The 15,172-nt window shown below is 39.1% G+C and overlaps 1 protein-coding gene across 27 annotated transcripts in view; it reads left to right on the top strand.

Moving 5' to 3' along the window:
* tcf7l2 (transcription factor 7 like 2) overlaps positions 1-15,172 on the top strand; it is a 153,397-nt gene that overhangs the window by 125,582 nt on the left and 12,643 nt on the right. For 23 of the 27 annotated variants that reach the window (XM_068002188.1, XM_068002187.1, XM_068002215.1 and 20 more), the window contains exons 5-7: positions 436-568; positions 10,009-10,111; positions 10,726-10,812. In XM_068002188.1, the coding sequence (XP_067858289.1) occupies positions 436-568; positions 10,009-10,111; positions 10,726-10,812 (323 nt within the window). The remainder of the gene's footprint in view (positions 1-435; positions 569-10,008; positions 10,112-10,725; positions 10,813-15,172) is intronic. The other 4 variants (XM_068002191.1, XM_068002189.1, XM_068002214.1 and 1 more) reach the window with 2 other exon arrangements.

The raw sequence follows: 15,172 nt of genomic DNA, 5'->3' as shown, positions 1-15,172 counted from the left end.
CTCTCTCATTGGATGACCTTTTTGGACACTTTCCCTAGTTTGAGATGGTTCATATTCAATGGGTTTTTCTTTTGGGTGTCGACTTGGTGAAATATGGATTAAGTAATCAAAACCTGTTTAATAAATAGTAACAGATATAGTTGCTTTACAACCGATTACTCTCCTTTGTTACAATTCTTTTAAATTTATAGCAGAAGAGATGACATATATCAAAATAAAATCTGACTTGGAACCATTCATCATCTAATGTAGGCCTCTTGATTTTTGGCAACACTTAATCTGTTTAAGTGTCCCCTGGAGGATTTACCAAAAGTTCTTTGATTATTTTCTTCCCCCACCCCCCTCTTCCTTCAACTCAATGCCATTAGTCTAAGTCATGGTCCATTGGTTGGTTGCTGTTGCCTAACCCACTATTTCCTGTCTTTTTTTTGGCAGTCTAACAAAGTACCCGTTGTGCAACATCCCCACCATGTCCATCCGCTAACGCCACTGATAACATACAGCAATGAACACTTCACACCAGGTAACCCTCCACCACACTTACCAGCAGATGTGGACCCCAAAACAGGTAGGTAAAGGGAAAAACTCTTCACTGATAATGCTGTTTGTTTCTGGGATCAGAGTGCAATTCAGATGAAATTCTTCTGAATTTTTCTTTACTCAGAAGGCATTAGGGGAGATCCATGTCTGCATCAGAAATAAATGATGTTGAATGTTGTTTGTGTACTTATACATTTTCAGTAATGTGCATTAGCAGTGTAATTGAATTTAAATGTAATTGTTGTGCATTCAGTGCCAGAATGTTCCACTTGTAATTTTGCCAGGGATAAATTACTTTCTGGTGGAAAAATAAACCTCCTTTTCAAATATAATTTCATGCCAGGCATTGTTCCTACTGCCTCCACATTCAGGTGGTTTATAAATGGATTGGTGCTATTGGTCAGACTGACTGTGCCGCACATTTGCACAATATCCATTTGGGCACTTGCTGACTTTATTTGCAGCTATTCTGTGTGTTATTTTTAAATTATACATAAAAGTATACATAGAGCTATTTGTGAAAATTGAAAGTTCAAGGAGGTCTGTGAAATGTCTGCACACCTGGCAAATACTATAAGAAATTAAATGTCATGTTTTTGGAGTCTGAACTGCTTGCCCAGCTCAAAAAAAGTTTCCAAATAAGAACAAAAGCTTTCCCACAGTAGAACTGTTTTCTGGAAAGCACCATTCAAATTGCCTGTGTATTGAGTGAGGACCACTGCACCAAAATGAAAATCTGATTTCAATTTTTCGGTTTATGCCAAGCATATGGTAAAATTAATGTTCTGTGGTTCCACATAGCTCTTTTGTGTAGCATTCATAATAGAGGTTTTCCAAAACACTGATTGCCCAGTGGCTCATGGATTCTTGTATGTGACCCCTCAATCCATGAAGGTCCAATCTCCTGTCTGGGGAGGGACAAACTGATGCAAGCCACTTTCTGTAGGGAGTTGAAATCTGAGGACTGGTCAAGGTTCTGATGCTGATTATAGTGGGCCATAGTTAAGGGGCCTTAGAGCAGGTTATCTGCCTCAGCTTGGGAATGGTGGTGGGGAAAAGAGACAGAATAAAGGAAAGAAGGTTTTGGGGAAAACAACATGGAATACCAGGGATGGAATCACAAACTACTTTTGCATTTGTGAGCTCAAATATCTATAAGATTTGCAAGCTTAAAAAAAAATTTCAATGCTCACAGTGCCAATTGAATCTGAATGAATTTCTTCTGTAAGGGTCGAACAGGCAGTCTACTCCACTGGTCCACCACATAATGATAATTAAATGGCAGACATTACAACATAGCTTTCCTGACTGCAGCAAATTATAGGTTTCCTTCAATTTGCACAAGTTAGTATTTTTATTTTTAAGTATGAAGTCTCTTTCTGTGTGCATATCACAAACGTAGGGACTGATAGAATGCAGAGGAATCCACAGTTTGATCTTAGATGAGTTTTTGTTTATTTCTGTCCCGTCTCCACCTCAAGTATTCACATTTTAAGGTTTTTCCCCTTTCCTTGCTCAGGTAAGCTCTTGGGGGTTTGCCTGCTCCAAGCTCCTCTGAGACAGAATTTGCAATACTAATTTGAAGGTTTAGCTCAGAAATTTATTTTGAGCTGTTACACATTAATGCCCCTGTTTACGTGTTTTGAGATGATTTTTGTGGCATAATGCATTGCATTTTCTATTAAAAGTTTTGTTTTTAGAAATTTAAAGTTATAACACAAAGTTGTTTATTCTAAGCACATCAATTCATCATAAATTGAAAAATCTTAGATTTTGAAAATGTCCTAAAGTGTTTGTTCAGGCTTGCTATTTTACTTACTGAAGAAGAATTAAGGAGGCGAGAGGTCATCATGCAGCGGTTTACTAAAAGAACAGATTTTACTGCTGGCTTGTAGGTACATAACTTAGTTGGCTGATAGCACTTGCCATTGATTTGTGGGCAGGTTGAGCTGCTTAGATTCAATGCTGCCCATCTTCCCCTGACAACTCAGCAGGTTATGGCAGTGAGTAGTTGATGTCCCAATTTTGATTTCTGATTTGTGTTGAGTTAATTGAATTCAGCCAGATAGAAGTCCTACTAAAATGCACAGACTGCTTTGGGACCTGCAGTATCTCCATTTGGACATCATGCATGGTTTGTCGGAGGTTGAACCCAAAGAAATGTTATATCCTTGGGACAAAGAATATAAGCAGTGAAGGAACAAGTTCTATCTGGTGTCGCTGTTGGCTACTGCAGATTTGTAACCAAGTTTATGGGATGCCCCTCCTACCCAAATCCTATATAGTACTAGGTTCTAGTGGATGCTGTTGACATAGCAAAGTTCCTTTTGCCTTTTGATAATGTTTCTTGACCAGGGTATCCACAGACCTGTCCAGTAATGGGATATCCACCAGAGGGCAATGGCACCTTATTGGGGTACTAGCTAAATAATTGATTGGGGCGCCAGGTTACTTAACTACTGTATAGCTTTCTGTTGAGTAAATTAGCTGTTTTGGGGAGGGTACTTCCATTCTTGTTAAATGACAATGGGAGAGATGGGCATTAAAACTGATGGCAGACCAGGAAATAAGCTGAAACAGCCAGTTTTATTCTTTTGCTTCTCCATGTCTTCCAATCCCAAAAAGGGGGAGTAAAATTGGTTACTTTTTTTTGCTTATTAAGACCTGTTGCTATCTTGTTAATGAGCTTTTAGAGAAAGATATGGCAGTTTTCAGCTGGGCAAATTAAAATAACCAGGTAGGAATTGGCTCACTCGCTCAGCTGGAGTTAATTCAACGATGGAGCAGCTAATCTCTTTGGCAAAGTATTATTTTCAACATATGTTTTGCTGCTTTTATTATTGGTAGGAGAAGGTTGCCAGGAGCGCAGACTGCACCCGAGACTGAGCATCTACCCACCAACTGCTATTCAGCTTTTGAACTGCACTGCTGCACTTGATAATCAGCTGAACAGCACCGGGCTCAGGGGTACTTTAAACGGATGAACAAGAAACTGTTGAAAAGCCCGAATGCACTGTTGGCCATATAGTTGATTCTCGTAGGGAGTTGAAAATTTCACGGTTGGGGTGTTTAAATTTAATCATTACAAGCACAAATAGAAATAACTAATAAATTAATTTAAATATTTCCAGTATCCAAATTAACAATGGACACAATTTTTAAAACTTGAATTGTTTACTTTTTGTTTCTGATTTCAAATCCTGGGTTAATTATACAAGCGTATACTTCGGTTCTGATGCTCTAGGTCTATAAATCAGTCTTTCAAAAGTTGAAAATGGTCATGTCGTGGAAATGGGGTGTCCTGATTTGCTGCTCTGCTTAATGTCCAGTTTCCTACTCTCCAGAACTGGGTGGTATCTTCCTAGTTAAGTGGCTATTAAGCCACTTGAGCAAGGCATTATTGCAGGTGAGTCCTGATTGGACAGGATTTTGCTGGTAAGGCTAATAAAATCCTATAGAACTAACTCACCCGGCGGAAAGTGAGTTAAATAAAATGTGAGAAGATTTAACACCCTAGTTCATAAAAATAGATATTGTCCCCTTAAATTCACCGTTGCCTACACTTCAGCATGAGGCACTTAGAGAGGCAGTAGGGATGCTACAGTTGACCCCAGTCACGGTTAAAGAGAAAAATTGGTATGCGTGACTGCTCTTAATTGCTAATCAGTTACTCCTGGAAGAAAGTCTGTGTTTATGAATGTATAGACACTGGGTGAATATATGATCACGCTGGGCTATAATTACCCCACCTCCTTCCCCTACGGTCAAGATGAGGGAAGTAAATTGGGGAGGGAAAAAGGAGAGAGGAAGAAAAAACTCATTTTTTTAAGCTCTCGAAATGAAAACATCAGAAATTCTGTGGTGGTTTCTTTTCTTTTGGTTCCTTTAACATGCTAGATGTCCATATTGCCAGTACCCATATTGCAGGGTTTCCTGATCAATATTGTGTTTAGCTCGACAGGAATCATTGTTCAGGTCTCCAGCGGGTATTGGCTTCTCTGGTGAGGTGATGTAGTGTTGGACCTATGCTAGTCATTCTTTGATGCCAGTTTAACATTTGTTTCATGCTCCAATTTAACACAAGCAGACCTGTGGCAAGTTATATGTCTTTCTGCACTGCTGTAAATCGTGTGGGTCATTGGAGCTCGCTACATATATTTTATATACGTCAAATGTGACTTCACGTGATGTGATGCTTCGTGAGTATACCAGCTGAATCAGTTCTTATTTCAGTACCTCTTTTCCAAATTGAAGACCTCAATCTGAAGTGAGTTTATGACCAATTCACCTGAAGTCTTTCTGCCTGAACTACATAGACAAGCTAATATCACAGCAGCAACTTGGAGATGTCAGGTAGCAGTTACCCTACAGCTGGTAAATCCCTTGTATTACTGCAAGACTAGCTCTTAAATTGGACCTTATTTGGGATGGGATAGCGTTGGGAATGCATCCGTGGGAATATTGAAAAAAATAATGGTGAAATAGTGCTACAGTATTACAGTTGTACTTCTGGTCTGAGAAATTAGAGCAGTTGTTGGCTTGTTCCTGTTTCATCTGAAGTGGAATATCTACTTCAAGGCAGTAATACCTGCAAAAAAAAATTAATTCAGAGTAATTGCACAGGCTGGGTCATAATGCATCATGCAGTTGTACGGCACAGAAGGTTCATCGTTCTATGATGCGTTGTGAAGTGCACAGTGCTAAAACCAAACCTTGCGCTTCTAGTACTATTGGATGCCTTAAAACTGGAAGGGCACCACGTTTTGTTCTAGTCTCGGACAGTTTAGGAGAGTATACCTTTGGATGTAGATTTTGGCTAGTGTATAAAGTAGTAATAATTTTCATGCATCATTATTGTAGACCTCAGATCAGCCAGTGAACTGTATATTACCAAGTTCTGTTTCACTGATGAGAGTAGATAGGCCAGTGCCAGTTTTGTCCTGACCAGCTGCTGGAAGGTGTCATGGAGCAACTTACCCTTTGCCTGGCAGAATTGTGTAGTCTTCACTCCACACCAACCCAGAGGTGCAATCAGTATGGCAACTTTTACTGATAGAGAGTTATTGTGGATGTAAACCCTCAATTCTACTGGATGTGATGAAGCACATTGAATACCATGCCATCCCACATAGATTTTATTTAAATTGTGCAATGCCCATAGATTGTAATGGTAAGTATCTGTGTTGGTGATAAGGTCGATTTCCAATACCAACTGTGGCAACCATTTAAGGGAGTCAAATCCAGAAGTAGATGTAAATCTTTAGGTGAAGTGGAATGACAAAGTGAGGTTCACGTGTTTATAGAGAAAAGAAAAAACTTAAATTTATATAGTGCCTTTCACGACCTCAGGATGTCCCAAAGCCCTTTACGGCCATTGAAGTACTTTTTGAAGTGTAGTTACTGTTGTAATGTAGGAAATGCGGCAGCCAATTTGCACACAACAAGGTCCACACAAACTGCAGTGTGATAATGATTAGATCATCTGTTTTTGGTGTTGGTCGAGGAATAAATATTGGTCAGGACATCGGGGAGTACCCCCTGCTCTTCTTCGAAATAATGCCATGGGATCTTTTTCATCCACCTGAGAGGACAGATGGGGACTTGGTTTTACGTCTCATCCGAAAGGGGGCAGCTCTGATAATGCAGTACTGCACTGCATTGTTAGCCTGGATTATGTGCTCAAGTCTGAGGTGAGAGCGCTATCACTGAGCCTCACTATGAACTTGCTGGTTTAATTTAGGAGAATGTGTGCCGTGCAATTTTTTTTCATTCCTCTAAAAAGTGAATTTTGATTCACTGAAATCTATATTTTCTCCCCTCCACTTAAATATATATTTTCTCTCCCACCCCTTCCCCTTTAGTTCCACAGGTGCCAGCGGCCTGACAATGCCTTGCTCAAATGATCATTCTTCATATGAGCCTGGTCAGCAATTGTTTGACTTTGGGGGTGTCACAGCTGAGGCTGATCCTGTCCTTACCTATTATCCACGTTTACTTTCCAGCAGGGATCACTGGATAGTGATCAGGAGCAGCAAAGCTGGCTGATTTCCTCCACCCCCAGCTTGGGACACTGAGGCCAATTTGTAGTGTCTCCATCATTGCCCTGGCAAAGACCAGCTAAAAGCACAGGCTGCAAATTGTAACCTGATACTCTGTGGCTAAGTACCACAGCACGCAGTGAATTTACCCCTTGGGCCTTTAAGGAAGCTGCTTTAATCTAGTTAAAACCTTCTCTTTTGAGTTTCTGATCAATTTACCCCATATGTTTTTTCTTCGTGCTTGCAAGCTCTTCTATTCTGACTTCACCTGTGTGTATTTTCCTCTTCTGCACACATGCTGCTCTTTCTCTGTTTCTTTCGACCTTTTTGTTTTAATTCAACTCCTGTCTGGGTACCTTAAAGAGAAATCATAATCTTGAATTTAATGTCGTACAAGACAGCTACTGTGGCTGAATTAAAAAAAATATATAGTAGCTTCAAATGAAAACTGTTGAGGGAGAAAGCCTCATTTGTTGGTCGTGATTAATTAAGTCATTTTCTGTCTGTATGATAAATAAGTGCCCTAGCTGTTTTTATATCAATAATTAACACTGCACAGGGCCTGTGCAAATTGAATTCCGAACATTTATTCTGGCTTCATGTGGCCTTGACTGCCCTGGCTGCACCCAGGTAAACATTACCGTCCTACAAATTGTGCAGTTAAATAATGCCATACAAGAGAAGGATGTTGAATTGTTTGTGGAAAAATGTGATTAATGTCACCCGTTGACCCTTCTTTACGCACTGGGTTTTGGGCACAAATAGCTTCATAGTGTACAATGCACAATAAGTGAGTGCTTCTTGCAATGAAACAAATAGCAGACCTGGAGTAAAACTGCAGGGAAACATTTGAGGCCTTTTGAAAATGAAATGAGATTCAAGGGCTTTGAGAGAAATGTTTAGAAACTTGATTAAAGTGACTTAATGTCAAAATTTGACCATGGATACAGTACAACATTTGGTTTGGACCACAATTTGCTCAGCAAATCTGTAGATGTAATCTCATTGCCTGAACTTCTGGGTAACAGATTCTTTTCTTTTGTAGATGGCCATCTTACTTTCTGTCTTCCAGTATGAGCTTTGTAGAATAATTTTCAATGGTGCTTCGCAAACTTTAGAAGTAAAGCACAATTTATGTATCAGCAGATCTCCCACGGTATTGCTCACAAGATAGTCAGGGACTCGGTTGTGACATCTAGCTGTTGCGATGGAGCTGTGTTTAATCTGGCAACTCTTAACGACTGCCCAGATACATTCCATGGGGAAATTATCTAAAAGGCAAATCCAGGCAAATGTAACTGCTTATAAACTTCTGAGGTCAGTTAGACGATGGTAGTTGCTTGTAAATTTCTGGCTCCAGGCCAGAAGTAGTCAGCAATTTTAAGATTGTTTTGCATCTAACAGTGTGTGACTGATATGCACTGGGAATAAAACTTTTATTTTTATTATTTTTATACATGTATCATACACTAGTGATTTACCATGGCATTGCTCATGATAGGCAGTGTTTACGATAGTCAGAGGACATGTTGTTCTTATTTTAGGGGTGTTATATGGTCTACTGAATAATGGCCCAGAAATTGCTTAGTAAAGAACGGGGAGCTCAACAGCATTCACCGTTGTTAGTGGCGAAATCGAGGAGCAAGTTCCGGCGTTTGCACATGTGCAGTGAAACACAGAAATCCGGAACTTGCTCCTCCTGGTTCGCTGGTGATATGACAGCTTCGAATTAAAGGTATATCACCGTCTGCAATCAGTGAAATAATTGAACCAGCACCAACTTGCTCATCTGCCCACCTGGAAAGTAACTAATACCGCCACAAAACAGGTACGCTTAAAAATATCAGGTCTAAACTAAATTTTAATAGTAAATCTTAATGACTGCCAAACAACTAAAAATTAACTCTTAAAAATATGAAGTCTCATTACTCCTTATTTTTAATAGTTTTTGGTCATTTAAAAAAAACATTTTTTTTAAAATTAACTTTTCCCTTCTGTCTCTTTTATTTAGTTTGATTATTTCTTACCCTCTTTTTTTCCACTGTCTATAACTGTTTTTTACAATGATTTTAATGTTGTACCTTTTACTTCCTGGATTTAACGTTGCAGCCTGCAGAAACAGTTTAACAACTTGTCAAAAATGCTGCATTCTGATTGGTCGAGGGGAGAGAGTGATCCTCTCGCTTCTCCCATGGGTCCTAGCTTCGCTGGAGCTAACGCTGGGCTCTTCTCCGCTTCCTATTAGAGGAAGTGCCCGCAGTAAAGTCCGCGGTAAGTTAGTGGGTTAGTATAAATCTATGGAGAGGCGAGCACTGCTGGATTGCTGCTTCAAGCAATTTCTGGGTCAATATATATTCACAGAAAGAGCCCAGGATCACCAGGGAAGGGGCATGTGGTGTGCCAGTGGTAGGGAGGGGGTGTAGTTTGTGATATGAGTGTGTGGGGAAGGGTATCGGACCTGGTATTAGCAAGGAGAGAGGTATGAGGGCTGTGGGAGTTGAGATTAGTGAGGAATGGGGAGTAGTAGCTAGGGTATGAAGGAAAAGATTTGCGTGGTTGTACAGGGCAGAAAAAGCAGGTGCAGGTCAGACTTAGTGATTTGAAAGTAGTTGTGGCCACTAAATGTTTTGAAAGCATGGTTTGTTTTAAATAAATGAAATTTATTGATCAAATTAATGAAGGTAGTCAGGTTGTTTTCAGTTACCAGCTCTTCTATGTGGTGTGCTGGAGCTAATGAAAAGTCGAGGTTGGAAGGAGCAGGGCTGGAAGTAAATCAGTTGTAAGAATGAGTCTCATCAGGCTATAATAAATTAGACTAAGCATAACAGAGACGTGTTACAGGAAGTATGTGAAGACGTTTAATATATTGGTATAAAAATGATTCACAGAAGAACTAAAATAATTCCTGTATACTTCATTTAAAAAGCTGAATGCTATGGAAAGCATCAAATAAAGGGACAACATAGCGCTTTCTGAAATTTCTTGGATCACACTGAAAAAAAAATCTCACTGACATGGTGCGAAAGTGCTCCTATAATCAAAGGCTTACTAATTCTCTAAAACTAAACTTAAATATCAAATTTGTTTGCACAGAAATGATGTAAATAAGGACAGTTGTAGTGCTATAATTGAGTGTTCAAGCCACCCTGTGCACAGATATTGGTGGCCCTCAAACTGAAGATAACTTTATAAACAACAGTTTCAACGATTATTAAAAATATGCTGAGCTGTTGCAAATAATGGAGATAAATGGTGCATATGACATGGGCCATTGAAGGCTTGGCATGCAGTTTCAGTTCAAGTGTTGGCACAATTGGAAATAGGAAGGTAAATGGAACAATTGCACAGACAAATTTAACCACGTTGTGAAAATATTTGTATCACTTGGGCTTTTGAAAGTTAATATTAGGTTTCTTTTTGCTTTCTCTAGGGATTCCTAGGCCTCCACATCCTTCAGATATTTCTCCTTATTACCCACTCTCGCCAGGTACCGTTGGCCAAATCCCCCATCCACTAGGATGGTTAGTACCACAGTAAGCAGTTCCATTTCTTTTTCTTTTTATTCTTTTAATTCTTGTAGAATTTTGCATGTTACTTTATTGTCCAATTATTGTAATGAGCTGTGATTGGCTACTGGGTACCCACATATTCATATGGGGCTTCTCCCTTGGCAACACCTGTCAACACTGGTTACTATGACAAAAGGCTACAAATTAAGGACTGTTAATTTAATGTTTTCTTACTGAGTTCTAAATACCAAAAGAGGCCCGAAGCAGAACGGCGGCTCTTTGATTTGATGCATTTTATTTTGGTATAAATTTACATTCATTATTGTTTTCCTTTGGATCTGTAGCCCTCAATTATTGTGATGGCTCCATTAAAGCAAACGCCGCTTCGCCTTTAATTATCACAACAAAACACCTAGTTTTGGCTTGGGGAGAAGGTCTCTGTTGACATTAGCAGAGGTTATAAAATTTAATTAGCTGGTTCTATCAGATTTAGCACATTAAAATTGTTCTTTATTTGCATCCTTTGATCCTGGCTGTGCAATCAACAAAATGTTTTGTTCTGGTCAAATGAGAGTGAGCTCGCAACAACAGGAGAAGTTTCCAGTTATTTTTTTCTTCTTTCTTTTCTTCTTTTTCAGGCAAGGTCAACCTGTTTACCCAATCACAACAGGGGGATTTCGACACCCCTACCCCACTGCACTCACCGTCAATGCTTCCATGTCAAGGTGGGTAAACTTGCGTTGGTGGCAATCAACTTTTTATTTTAAGCAGATAATCTTCAAGCATTTTCTCAACAGCTATTTTTAAATCATTTTGCCATTGTCTTTGTTCAATAAGGACACATTGCAGTTTCTGAATGCCGTGTCCTTTTTCGCAATGAAAGAATTGGCATGTGCTATTTGTATTGCCTTCATAATAAACAAGCAAATAAACTAAGTGTCATTCCATAACTAAATACTGCACTTTATGAATGAACCTGCAAATAATGCATCATAAATTTGGACTGGAATTTTTGCTGCAGTATTATTGTGAAAGGAGATCATTTATATCGTGCACAAATATTGACTGCTTTTCAAGGCTGTAGTGGTAAAATATTGCCCCCAAGGGACTATGGAGGTGTCAAGAGCATGCTGCAATTATTGTACACTTTATATCAATGTTGGAGCCCGAGGGACAATATTTTACCACTTGCAGACAAGAAAAGTGCAGTTAATATTTATTATACCCTGTGGCTAGAGTCACTTATCGCTACTTGAGCCGTACTAAGTCAGTTCAGAGAGCAATAATCTTCGTTGTTACATCACGGGTTAAAGGCCACTTTGACATGGAATTACTCAAAAAGTAGTAATAGGTTGTCTGTTCTTCCACTTGGAGGCCTGCAGCTTTTTCTAGTGAGCCAGTAGGTAGCAATATAAAATACTTCAATATTGTGCATCAATGTTGTAGACACTCATATATTCAAAAGGAGGAGACATCTCGACGGTAATGGTAAGTTTCAGCAGTTATCAGGACTGTCATAGACCAATACATAGGCCTACTGGTCCAAGTGTGTTAACATGGTCTTTGAACAATTGAAGAAAAACTAGGATTCACTGTGATTAGTTTTACTCAGTGGGCACTTGGATCTCCTAGTGGAAACTTTTTTGCTTTTGTATCCAGGTAGCTCTTTGGCTATCACATTGCAAAATTCAATTTAAGTGATGCAGGAGTTAATCATTTCCCCCTACATTATCTTGTTTATTCCCACTCCCACATACATTCTGGGCAGTGTGGCGAAAAGTTGTCCTTTAGGGGACGCAGAAATCTGAAACATCAGCCATGAATAGGGTTTAAACTCGAGTCTCATACCTTGAGAGCCGATTCTTGCTGGAATTAAATCTGTCTTCTCCATTTGATCAGCAGGAGCCTCACTGACTGCATTTTGCTCATATACATTATTTTCAGCTTTTACACTTGAGGCACCGACTCTAGGAAAGATAAATTATTGATCTCTCTAATTCAATAAAAGTAGAAAATAAATAGTTCTTAAAGTAGAGTTTTCTTTGATTTGTTTTTGCCTCCCGACAATTGCTCGCATAGATGTGTAGGTAGAGAAAGAGACTCCAGGTTATTCCATAGCTTTCTGTACTAATATCCACTTTCAAAAGAGTATCACTTTCTGTTCTTTTAGTGGAAACTGTTACTTAGAAATCCAGCTGACAATTGACAAAATTCATCGGTTTTATTGACTGATGTGTTCAATGTTGTCCATTAATTTAAAAACTGGAGCTGATTCTCTCTCAAATCTCCCTATCAGATGATTGCATTGCACTCTGGCCTAGTGTTAAGGAATTGTTAAATATGCCTCATTCAGCTATGTGGTGCAGGGCAACATGGAAAAATTCAGCACCCACTTTATTGGGAGATAGTGGCAAAGTCTCTAAAGTGGGATGTTTGAAAGGGTGAACAACATTATATTGCATACATTATGAAAAGTACATGCTTGGGAGAATGTTAGTCACATTTTTGTGCATTATTGCCTTGTAACACTCCTGGCTATTTTAATTCTCTCCCAAAAATTGAATGATTGTATTGAATTTGGCAAATTTAAAACACTCACCAGTTAGATTAAGAGAATTATGGAGTTAACTACATGATGCTGTGAATCCTTTCATCGCTATAGTTTCTGGGGCATTCAGGTTTTGAGCTAGTTGTAGTGCAGGGGATGGGAACTGAACTGAAAAGAGGCAAAATGGGAACCTCTGGTGATTGCAATGTTTTGAGTTGTACTAAAAGTTCACACTTACCAGAGGTCAAAGCAGACTAGTCTGAAGTGGCAGTAAAAAGAAAACTGCAAATAAATTTTGAAATAAGAATTGAACATGCTATGAATGAGTGTCTAATTCAGATGCTGATTGACCTCTTGTTCATTTCCTGTATTTCTGTTTTGTGGTGACACGGTTTTAGGACACAGAGGTGAATGCTTCTGTTCCTGGTAAGGTGCACCCTTGTTTTATCCCTAGAGATGTTGACTTCAGTGTAGAGTAACTGTAAATTTACTTCTAGGCCAAATTTCTAGCAATGGAGTGTCCGCTTTCACAATGACCTGACCGTGTCAACATAGTAGTGCGAATCTGTTCTTAATAACTTAACATTACTAGGGTGCCTGCTCAGTAAAACTAACTAATAACACTTTTAATGCTTTGGAAGTATTCAGACACAGACACATCAGTAGTATAATTGAGGGAGCATATGTGCTTCTGGAGACGTGGAACTCCACCTTAAAGGTGGTTTCACTTCAAGCATCTTTGGGTAAAGTAGTTTTCACATTGATGGCCTGTACAGTCATCCCTCAATATTAAGGAGGATGTGCAGCCAGAAGCATAAATCTGCAATTGCAACTTTTGAGCTGCACAAATGCAGTTTTGAATGTGTGCAGTTGGTTTGATTTTGCTCTGAAATTAAGCTGTCGCATAACTAGCATGAATTCAGAGCTCTCTGCAACCTAATCACAGTGTGAAACCGCTTCCATTGGAATCAGTTCCATAATGTAAGTGGACTGTGAGAAGCTAGTACGTGGTCTTGGCTAAGGCTGTACCAACACTTCCTTTCAATAATTGACTAGGCAATTAACTTGTATTGTAATAAATTAGATTAGGATGGAAATTAAATTAGGGTCAGAACTGTCCATTTGGCCATCCTTTTCGTGTTGTATGTTACTGCATGCTGTGCCACAGATTGGTAGCTTTCTGGTTCTGACCCTCTGCAGTATGTTCCCATACACATGGAGCCATGTGAGAAGGCAGCAAGTGGAGGTGGCAAAAAAGAATCCAAGCAGAATTAAATAAACAGCACGTGCCTAAATGTGTATTGCCATCACGATACACAAACATCAGCTTATTCCAGTCACATTATTCATCCAATCTGTGTGTCAATTGGCCAGCTCATAAGTAAAGGTCAAAAGACACATCTGTATTTTATTGTAACAAAGCCAGCAGTCGTCTTTAAAAATGTGTATGGAATACCTGAGAAGTACTCCATTATTTAAATTTCTTTTGGGGCAAAGACTAAATTATATATTATTTTTCCATTCCTTTCACAAATTAGATGTTGTGAACATCATTGTTTAATAGAGAGGGCTAGTAGGGGAAATGTTCCACAGGCCTATGTCAGCACCACTCTCGATTCAGCTGCTAAGTGTGCGTGTGACCCTCTTTTACATTCTGTCCATATGAGGAAGTGTTTAGCTTCCACTTGTTGCCTCCCCTTAATATCAAACAGAAACCAGCGTTGAATGTGATTTGCGAAAGATAGTAAATTCTAGGTGCTTTCTGCCTTTCGAATTGGTGACTATGTACACAGGACCTCTCCAGAAATTGTTTCCTTGGGCCACTATAATCTACGTTTGGACTTGCACAGAATTCATCCCTGTTGCAGTCATTTCATTCGGCCCATTTTGCCCCATCATTTACTCTTTCTGCTCTTTAGATCTTAAATTGAAACATTAAAAAAAATTGGTTGAAAAACAAAAGAAATCCTAGGTTTACATTATTAAGCAGTGCAACTGAAAACATCCAGTCCTATGTGGAAAACCCACTTAGTCCTGCAGTTTGGAGTCCAAATGTCGACACCAAATTATGCCTGTGGGCTTCAGTGTAATTGTGGTATTGGTAAACTATATTGTATCAGTAATGAGGCCCTCTTAATGGAAAATGCAATAATTTTCACAAGATTTAATTGTGCCAGCCATGTAAAATTTAAGTGGGTATTTAGCAATACTGAAGGTGAAATAAAAAAGTAATGAGGTATTGTAAATCTGTACCTAATTTTAACTAGCAGAAGTAGCTGCCATGCAGGGTAAAATATCTATGTACTAAAGTTTACAACACATCAGCGTTACCAGATTTCACTCCTGTTCTTGTGTACAATATTAATGTCCATATGCATACACAATGAATGCAAACATACAAAACCAATAAGAGAGACTGGTAAATGATGACACGTCAGAGCTCTTGGAGGCTGACGTTCAGAACTCTGAAAGCTGCTGTTTTGATAGGGGCTCTGACTGTTTGTCACAGCCCCAATTAATACAGTACTAGCTAATTT

This window comes from Heptranchias perlo, chromosome 21, assembly GCF_035084215.1.
Source record: "Heptranchias perlo isolate sHepPer1 chromosome 21, sHepPer1.hap1, whole genome shotgun sequence".
NCBI lineage: Eukaryota > Metazoa > Chordata > Chondrichthyes > Hexanchiformes > Hexanchidae > Heptranchias > Heptranchias perlo.
The sequence above is the reverse complement of the archived record's forward strand: the minus strand, read 5'-3'. Positions and strand labels throughout refer to the sequence as shown.